The sequence below is a fragment of the Pseudophryne corroboree genome, chromosome 7 (genome assembly GCF_028390025.1).
Source record: "Pseudophryne corroboree isolate aPseCor3 chromosome 7, aPseCor3.hap2, whole genome shotgun sequence".
Classification (NCBI taxonomy): domain Eukaryota; kingdom Metazoa; phylum Chordata; class Amphibia; order Anura; family Myobatrachidae; genus Pseudophryne; species Pseudophryne corroboree.
The window spans coordinates 114570618-114580779 of NC_086450.1; the positions used below are offsets into that span (position 1 = coordinate 114570618).

The 10162-nt window shown below is 44.1% G+C and overlaps 1 protein-coding gene across 1 annotated transcript in view; it reads left to right on the top strand.

Annotated features, from left to right (window-relative positions):
- LRP2 (LDL receptor related protein 2) overlaps nucleotides 1–9674 on the top strand; it is a 449269-nt gene extending 439595 nt beyond the window's left edge. Inside the window, exons 80-82 of the mRNA XM_063932587.1 lie at nucleotides 1714–1812; nucleotides 3811–3885; nucleotides 8908–9674. Coding sequence (XP_063788657.1) covers nucleotides 1714–1812; nucleotides 3811–3885; nucleotides 8908–9072 — 339 coding nt within the window. The 3' untranslated portion in view covers nucleotides 9073–9674. The remainder of the gene's footprint in view (nucleotides 1–1713; nucleotides 1813–3810; nucleotides 3886–8907) is intronic.
- The last annotated feature ends 488 nt before the right edge of the window (nucleotides 9675–10162 follow it).

A 10162-nucleotide genomic window follows, 5' to 3' on the forward strand; every position in this document is an offset into this window, starting at 1 on the left:
GATTTTTACTCACGGCTTTTTCATCGTTCTGGCGATCGTAATGTGATTGACAGGAAATGGGTGTTACTGGGCGGAAACAGGCCGTTTTATGGGCGTGTGGGAAAAAACGCTACCGTTTCCTAGAAAAAACGCAGGAGTGGCCGGAGAAACGGGGGAGTGTCTGGGCGAACGCTGGGTGTGTTTGTGACGTCAAACCAGGAACGACAAGCACTGAAATGATCGCAGATGCCGAGTAAGTCTGAAGCTACTCAGAAACTGCTACGAGGTGTGTAATCGCAATATTGCGAATACATCGTTCGCAATTTTAAGATGCTAAGATTCACTCCCAGTAGGCGGCGGCTTAGCATGAGCAAATCTGCTAAAATCCGCTTGCGAGCGAACAACTCGGAATGACCCCCCTTATCTCTTTATGCTTATAAGCATTGCAGCATACGGTAGACATCAATGAGCTTACTGTATTTAGCTAAAGAAATTTGCATATTATTCCCTGAAAACATCAGTTTTTGGGAGATATCTGCAAATTTCAAGCATCCCCAGGGTGTTATCTGTTGCAGTCCCCTGTTTAGGATTGTAATAGATAGGTTTCTATGGGGGCTGCCATATTCCGGAGCTTGTTCGTGTTCTGCAGACGGCATAAGCCCATAGTAGGCTATCGGCTTCTTTCCACATTTTCTCTGTCTGCCCCCACTGACACACGCACAGTCTGATGCTCGCAGTACATGTACCAGGTCAAGGCCTAGAAACAAAGGCCCTCATTCCAAGTTGTTCGCTCGCTAGCTGCTTTTAGCAGCAGTGCAAACGCTAGGCCGCCGCCCTCTGGTAGTGTATCTTAGCTTAGCAGAAGTGCGAACGAAAGGATTGCTGCATTGCTACAAAAAAAGATTGTGAAGTTTCAGAGTAGCTCCAGACTTACTCCTAGCTTGCGATCACTTCAGATTGTTTAGTTCCTGTTTTGACGTCACAAACACGCCCTGCGTTCGGCAAGCCGCTCCCCCGTTTCCCCAGGCACGCCTGCGTTTGTATCTGACACGCCTGCGTTTTTCAGCACACTCCCGGAAAACGGTCAGTTACCACCCAGAAACACCCACTTCCTGTCAATCACTCGCCGATCAGTAGTGCGACTGAAAAGCGTCGCTAGATCTTGTGTGAAACTGCATCGGCTTTTGTGAAAGTACGTCGCGCGTGCGCACTGCGCGCCATGCGCATGCGCAGAAATGCCGATTTTTAGCCTGATCGCTGCGCTGCGAACAACGGCAGCTAGCGATCAATTCGGAATGACCCCCAAAGTGATCATAAGATATCACTCTGCTTCCATCTTTCTCCCGGGACAGGCTCTTATTGAAGCCTGAGTCTCAACAGGAGATTATTGCTGAATCCTAGCAAAACTATCAATTTTTGCTTTGCAAATTTAGTAGTTATCACTTTGAAGACACCTTAAAATGTGTGATATAATAAAATACCCCTTAGGCTGTTATGTCTCAGTCATATTACTGGTTTATAGTCATAAGCTATATTATCATAAATATTGGTTCAGCTTACACAGTGGCCGCCTCACAGTGTGTAGGGGACAGGTGCACAAATGCATTATTAAGATGAAGGAATTACCTTGCTTCAACAAAGCCAGTATTATTCTATTGCTATGGTTTCATTTTCTCTATAAAAGATCAGGCCTGGGATATGTTAGTGTTGAACCCAACTTTTCTCTATTTTCAGGTGACCGAATCCAGCAAAGGACAAAAATCAGATGATTTTGAAAACCCCTTGTATGCAGTTGATGCTACCCAGTCTTCAGCAAGCACAGAAACAGTTCAGGTTTGTTCTTGCTACAAATCATTCAAATTAAAATTTGTCACAAGAAAAGTGTAGTTGCTAGAAAAGCTTCATTACGTTTATTCCATCAAAGTGCAAAGGGTCGTATTGCTTTTTCCAGGAGTGTTCAACTGCAAAAGTGTTTATTTATGCTTCACCAAATCACCGCCAGTGATTACTCTGCCAGCGAATGCTTCCCTTGTCTTTACATTGCCTATTATGTTATCCCCATATCTGCTTTGTTTCCAAAAAGAATACTTTCCAATCAGTGAAAGCCCAAGCCTTTCAGATTAACCTTGCAATGCCCAAACTGGGGAGACTTACCAAGAAAAACAGTAACTGAGCTCTTACCGTACTGGGCCGTTATACCCAGGGCAGATGAGTATGGCTCAACTGCCACTGCGGAGCCTACTTAAGGATTCCAGATGTCCTAGACTAATATACTTGTAGGGTACTCACTTTCAAATGGTATAGGTTCAAGGCTGTTGGGATCCCGTCAGTCAAAATACCGACGCCGGAATCCCTACAACAGTCAGAACACGGACGCCGAAATCCAGAACAGGTTAGTATCCCGATGCCAAAATCCCAACAGACGCAAACCCGAAGGTAAGTATAGCTGGGAGGCAAGGGTGTGGATGCGTTGGGGGTTAGGTTTAAGCGCCAGTTCTAACACACTCCTTTCCACTAATGCTAGTTCTTCTTTGTCCCTGGCTAGCAGCTGTCTCTTCTTTATTACTTTTTGTCTCTTTTTTCAGATCTGATCGCTGCAGGACAGCAAAAATCGCTGCCTAGCGATCAGATCTGAATTACCCCCTCAGACGGATGATCTGTACCTAGCATAGGGCTGGTGAAAGTTTCATGATGTGACTGATAGTAGCGCTAAAGCATGATCTGTAGACACTGAAAATGGACAGATGTACAACAGGGAAGGGCATTGTAGTGGCATTAGCATAAAGTGCAGACACAACTGCAGCCAAAAATACAAGGAAGGCCACAACTGTGTCCAACTCAGATTCAGGCCCTATGAGAAAAGACCCCGCCCACCTCAACAAACCCCACCCCCTCGACAGAACCTGCCCCATTACGGCTTCTTCCATAAATTTCCTGGGCAGGTTTTCCATTCCAATCCACCCTTGGATAAAATGAACATAAATAGAACGTGGGGTTTATTTTTATCACCTGTCTGCTTTCCATCAGGTTATCAAAACACAGTTTGCCAATAACAATAATTATACATTTCACTCAGCTATGGATACCAGATCTGTATTTAATACCGTGCACATACGGTTTAGCAGTAAATAACATGGTCACATCGTCACAGCCACTTGGACAATTGCAGGGCTTTCCCCTCATCATCTTCCAGATGGCCAGATAGCTAACCAGCTGTGCGGTGGCCAGAGGCTGAGGAGGTCCCCTTCATTTTACTCCACTGCAATCTATAACATGGAATGATATGGATCTTCCTTTTATTCTGGCTTCCACCTCACTGCTTCTCCCTCCATTCTTGGTGCCCATGGCGATATGTGTTTGATTCTCTACCAATACAATAATTTATAGCTTCCAAGGGTCTCTTAGTAATAAATAGGCCATTTTATATTCAGTATATTCAGTATATTCAGTATATTCAGTAAAGATTTGATATTTTCATGTTAGCGTACAGTATTTGAAGCACTTTAACTTTTCAGGTTTACTGGTAATATGCTTTGAAAGTGCCACTTTACTCTCTTGAATGATATTCTAAAGAAAAAGCATAAACATTGAGTGGTATGTTTTTTTAAAAATAAAAAATAAATGTTTTTAATATTCTTTGTGGAAACTGTACATTTTCCAAATGACACTAAATGATACTAAATAAATGTGTTAAATAAAGACACCAAAGGACTAAAGGGGTAATATCTAATTGTGAAAATCATTTATGTAGCAGGAATATAGAACATTGTATTCCCAGACTCAGACTGAGCCAATGCTTACTGACACTGCATTCATCTTGATGTTTCACAGCAGGAATCAAAGTGGAATTTCTTTAAGAGGAAGATTAAACAAAGCACAAACTTTGAGAATCCCATCTATGCAGAGGTGAGTAACCGCTTCATTGCCATTGCTGGGGTGAATCAAAATATATGGAAATGATACAGAATGGGTAACTACAGTCAGGCCCGGCGCTACCCGCTCAGCAAGGTCTGCATTGCAATGCAGGGAGGCGCCGGGTTGGAGAGGCGATCTGCCCGCTCTGCAACCTTGCTCTTGCTGATGCTTACTGCTGCCAGCACCTGTCACACTTTGGCAGCAGCGGCGCCGGCAGCGCGGACCCGCGGCAGTTAGCACACCACCCCTCTTTAGCGGTTATCAGGCAGCAGCAACGCTGGCAGCATGGACCCGCAGCCATTGGAACCCCTCTGCTCTCCACCCTCCGGAGTATAGCATCCCCTTGCCGGAGCTTACACCCGCGGCCGAGGAGAAGCAGCGCGTCCTTCGCTCTGCCACCAAAGAGTTCCTGATCGGCGCCACTGCACCTTCATATCCCAGCTATCCAAAGCCCTGACACCCACCCTCCGGGACCTGTTGGAGCAAGAGGTCATGTCTGCCCCTTCACCCAGCCCATGGCATCAACCCCATGCCTGTCCACTGTCTGCCCCACTGAACACCCACAAGAGGAAGCCACTGACTTCTTGCAGACTCTGATAATTGGGGTGAGTGGTGGTGTGTTTGTAGTTGACCTGTCCTTTGTCACTGAGCCCTGTACACTCTAATACTGTACTTGAGGATGAGGTGTTCTGTCCTGTGACCTTATAGAGGAGCTCTACCTGGTGTAATGTGTATAAGGGGCTACCCGGCGCAATGTGTATAAGGGGCTACCTGGCATAATGTGCAAAAGGGGCTCTACCTGGCATAACGTGTATAAGGGGCTCTACCTGGTGACTATAAGGGGTAACACCCTAGCACCGGCCCTGACTACAGTTGATCTTAAATACAGAGATATACTGTAATTTTTTCAGAGCTGTATTAAACTGACTGGGTTTCTCACCTTTAATTGCACTATATTGCCGTGAGCTGTTATGCCACATAGGGGGATATCCAATTACCTGCAGTACATTAACATGGGTAATAATATCGCCCGGGGCTATCCTATTAGACCTGATAAGCTGGCTTGAGCCGCGGTTTAGCGGAGATTGTGTCACATGCTTTCACCGGGCATCGACTCCTGACAGCTCCGGCTCCCGCTCACCCGTCACATGGCCCCTGCCAGGCTGGGGCTTCTGGGCAGGGGAAGAGGGGTAGATGTGGGTCACGGGGCTGAGTGCCAGCTACTCGGCACCTCCCTGCCATCCCCAGTTGCTGCTGCTGTGGCGGGCGTGGGGCACTGACTCACTGACTATGGGGTCACTGCGGGCAGGCAGGCAAAACAAAATCCCTGATTAGTGCAGGCTTTTCAGGTTTGCAGTGGAGAAAACACACAGGTTTCATTGAACCTCTGTATTTAGCAGGGAAACATTATTTTTTAGGGGAGATATAATTGGATACCCCGTAAAAAAAATATTGGCGAAAAATCGCGAAAAACTCCCGTTTTGTTGTTTCATTGAACCTAATTGGATATACCCCCATAGGCCATTAAGGGATGCCACTGCAGCTGACATCTAATCCACTTTAATATACCAGACAGAAGTTTTGGTTGTTAGCTAACATACCTTGTGCACTGTCTTTGATTCCTGTTAGCGGATGTGTAATGACTGTAGAAATCATTATCCTACAGTCCAATAGAAGCTTGCTGCAGTTTGTATCAGACCTGTGTAAATGTAAACTCATTAAAAGGAAATATTCAGGGTTGTATTTACCTTCTTGTTGAATGTCAACAGTGTCTGAATTCAGAATGTCACCATTCACAGTGTTGACAAAGATAGAAAGTATACATTGCCATAATGGCGACATTGTGAATGTTGGCAATTTTAGAGTTAGTTTTAGGCTGCAGTTATGGTTATGGTTAGACTGCAGATAGGGCAGCTATACTGTAGTTAGGGTAATGGTTAGGCTGCAGTTAGAGTTAGGCTGCGGTTAGGGTTTGGCTACAGTTAGGATTAGGCTGCAGTTAGACTATGGGGGACATGTACTAAGCAGTGATAAAAGTGGAGAAGTGAGCCAGTGGAGAAGTTGCCCATGGCAACCAATCAGCGTTGACGTAACATTTATAATTTGCATACTATAAAAGTATACAGAGCAGCTGATTTGTTGCCATGGGCAACTTCTCCACTGGCTCACGTCTCCACTTTTATCAATGCTTAGTACATTTCCCCCTAAGGCTGCTGTTATGGTTAGGCTGCAATTAGGGATATGCTGCAGTTAGAGCCAGGGTTATGCTTTGGTTAGTGTTAGGCTGTAGTTAGCAGTAAGCTGCTGTTATGGTTACACGGCAGTATTAGGGATATACTGCCGTTAGGATTGGGATTAGGCTGCAATTAGGTAAATGCTGCAGTTACAGTATGTCGGAGTTAGGCTTTGGTTATGGTTAGACTGAAGTTAGAGGTAGGCTGCCACTATGGTTGCGCTGCAGTTAGTGTTAAGGTTAGACTGCAGTTAGTGTTAAGGTTAGACTGCAGTTAGTGTTAAGGTTAGACTGCAGTTAGTGTTAAGGTTAGGCTGCAGTTAGTGTTAAGGTTAGGCTGCAGTTAGGTTACAGAGGCAAATGCAGAATTTCTAGAGGGAGGTTTGCAAATGTTTGATTTTAGAGTGATTGTCGTTGCCCATGAAGGATGCCTAATTAGCATGTAACAAGCTATAGGGCCTAATTCAGATCTGATTGCAGCAGCAAAATTGTTCTCTAATGGGCAAAACCATGTTGCACTGCAGGAGGGGCAGATATAACATGTGCAGAGAGAGTTAGATTTGGGTGGGTTATATTGTCTCTGTGTAGGGTAAACTGGCTGCTTTATTTTTACACTGCAATTTACATTTCAGTTTGAACACACCACATGTTATATCGCCCCCCCTTGCACTGCACACGGGCCCTCATTCCGAGTTGATCGCTTGCTAGCTGCTTTTAGCAGCAGTGCAAACGCTAAGCCGCCGCCCTCTGGGAGTGTATCTTAGCATAGCAGAAGTGCAAACGAAAGGTTAGCAGAACTGCTCGAAAAATTTTTCCTGCAGTTTCTGAGTAGCTGCAAACCTACTCCTACCTTGCGATCACTGCAGACTATTTAGTTCCTGTTATGACGTCACATACACGCCCTGCGTTCGGCCAGCCACTCCCCCGTTTCCCGAGGCACGCCTGCGTTATCTTCTGACACGCCTGTCTTTTTTAGCACACTCCCGAAAAACGGTCAGTTACCTCCCGGAAACGCCCCTTTCTTGTCAATCACTCACCGATCAGCCAAGCGACTGAAAAGAGTCGCTCGACCTTGTGTAAAACTACATAGTTTTGTGTGAAAGTACTTCGCGCGTGCGCACTGCGGCCCATACGCAGAACAGCCGATTTTTAGCCTGATCGATGCGCTGCGAACAACGGCAGTTAGCGATCAACTCGGAATGACCCCCATGGTTTTGCCCATTAGAGAACAATTTTGTTGCTGCGATCAGGTCTGTTAGGCCCTTAGTCTGCCCCAAAGTACAGCTTATGTAATACAGCACTATATCAGACATATGCATGGCCAATGGTCACGGTAAGCCACTTACCAGATTCACTCTGACCACTCAGATCCACAGACACACACACAGCAGACTAGGAAGAAAATCTGCTGGGCATGTGCAGCAGCTCCATTCCGCCCTTTATACTGCATGTAGTGGCCGCTGGACAGGCTGTGAGGAAGAGGGTTTCTGGGCAACTGGAAAGCCCCCCTTGGATTTGCCTGTGGGTTAGGCTGCAGTTAGGGTTAGAGTAAGGCTGCAATTATGGTTAGGGTAAGGCTGTAGTAAGGGCTACTTGAGAATTCCATAGACCGCATTATGGAAATGCCGACTGTGAACATTAATAATGTCAACATTCTGGCAATGTCAACATTATGTCAGTGATAACATTATATAATGTCAACATTTGTCATGTTAACATCCCATCCATGATGATATTCTGAACATCGCATTCGGTCCGTGTCGACCTTCCAAAAATACTGTATGTTAAACATTAAATTATAAGCAATATAAAGCAGATGAAATTGGAAATACAGACCCTAAACAGGATGAACAGCTATGGTGTATATTTTTATGCAGTGTACACATGTATGCAGAATACAATATATTTTACAGCTCATTATATATATATATTTTTAATGTCAACGAATTTAATTCCGCAAACAATCATCCTTTTTCTTGAGCACCAAATTATATGGTCAATTCACAACATGCACCCACATGGATGAATAAATTTGAGATCAGGCTGTGCAGTGTTGAGGCTTTCATGGGTACATAGAAATGTGCTCCATACGCTTACTGGCGAATAGCAGTCATGTCCGTACCATACTTACGTGCATGCTGGAAAATGTTGGGACAGATTTTGATAATTTCTATTTACAGTAGTTCATCATGGTAGCTTTGGTACTGCGCTTGCTATGATATTCAGCTTATTTACAGAGATTGAGGGTCATTCAGACCTGATCGCACGCTAGGATTTTTTGCTGCGCTGCGATCAGATCAGAACTGCGCATGCGTATGCACCGCAATGCGCAGGTGCGTCGTATGGCTACAAAGCGGATCGCTGCTGGGCGATGGATTGTATGAAGAATCCATTTGCACAGGCGATCGCAAGGAGATTGACAGGAAGAGGGCATTTGTTTTCTGGTAGTGGTAGGAAAAACGCAGGTGTGTCCATTGTCCAAGCGTTTGCTGGGCGGGTGTCTGACGTCAATTCCGATCCCGGACAGGCTGAAGTGATCGCAATGGCTGAGTAAGTCCTGGGCTACTCAGAAACTGCACAAAACTTTTGTGTACTGCTTGGCTGCACATGCGATCGCACACTTGCAAAGCTAAAATACACTCCCCTATGGGCGGAGACTATCTGCTTGCAGCAGTGCAAAAAAACCCTAGCGAGCGATCAGGTCTAAATTAGGCCCATTGACATTTCTACCTCTTTACCAAGTCCAAGTGATTAATGTGAAAAGTTTTCAATTATTACAGATGGAAGAAGAACAACACAAGGCTGAAGAAGACCCGTCTCCTTTCGCACCGCCTCCACCCGCCAAGCCATCACAGAAAAAGGAGCCACAACAGACATCCTTCTCCCCAAGGGAGGACACCTTTATAGACACTGCCAATCTCGTCAAAGAAGATTCAGATGTATAACTGATTCTAATAACTAGGAATACTTAAATATCATACACTTTCTTGCACATATTTTTATATTGGCCAAGAACTTTCAGCTCGTTATAAAATATATCGTTTTTAGACAATAGGTCAGATGTTTTGCCTTTTTTTTTTTTTTTTTGAGAAATGCCAATTCATATTTTTATGAACAATTATCACAATGTACTATATGTATATCTTTGCACTGATACTGTCAGAAAATAATATTATAAATATTGTGTATATTTGTAAATTTTTAAAAGGAAGATTATTGTTGTCTATGTAAAAACGTTTGGGTATAGTAGAAGTAACTATAGTCAATTTAGAAATTTTTAAAACAGGACAAAAAACACTAATATGTACAGAGACCTCATTTAACATCTCATTTTTTAAATAAGACTGTACAGATGTTTATAAAAATTGCTATTCAGAAAAATACCTTTATGTAGCTACTTGGAATATATATGTGTATTCGCTCAATTGCATATATTTTCTGCCACCTGTTTCTAGAAGAAGAAGTATTACTTTTAGGCTACTTACTATGCAAAACTTGAAACAATCAGTTGTCAATGAAAAAGTAATTAAAATGTTATTAATTAAAATTAAGTTTTTTATTTTTTTTATTTTAAATACTTAGTTTTTTAATGTCTGTTAGAGGTATGCAGTGGTGGCTGCTGCCTGTGGGCTGTAGAACAAACTACACCTTGCATGGGGGACCAGCTAACACATATAAACATAAACATACATGTAATGTTGTATGTAATATATGTGCTGGATGCCTGTCTCAGAAGCCAGCACATATATTACACACAACATTACATGTATGTTTATATGTGTTAGCAGGTCCGGTATATTACAGTGCTGTGTGTCACTGAGCCACCGCTGTACCCGGGACACAGCACTCAGATTATCTGTCCTTTGTAAGCCCGACCCAGACTCCTATGAACTAGCCAATGGGAGTCTGGGGGCAGGCTAGAATGAGAAGTGAAGCTGAATACTACGTCCCGGGTGCAGAGACGCACAGCGCTGTGGATCCCTGGGGTTGAGCATCAGCACATATATTACAAACAGCCTTACATGTATGTTTATA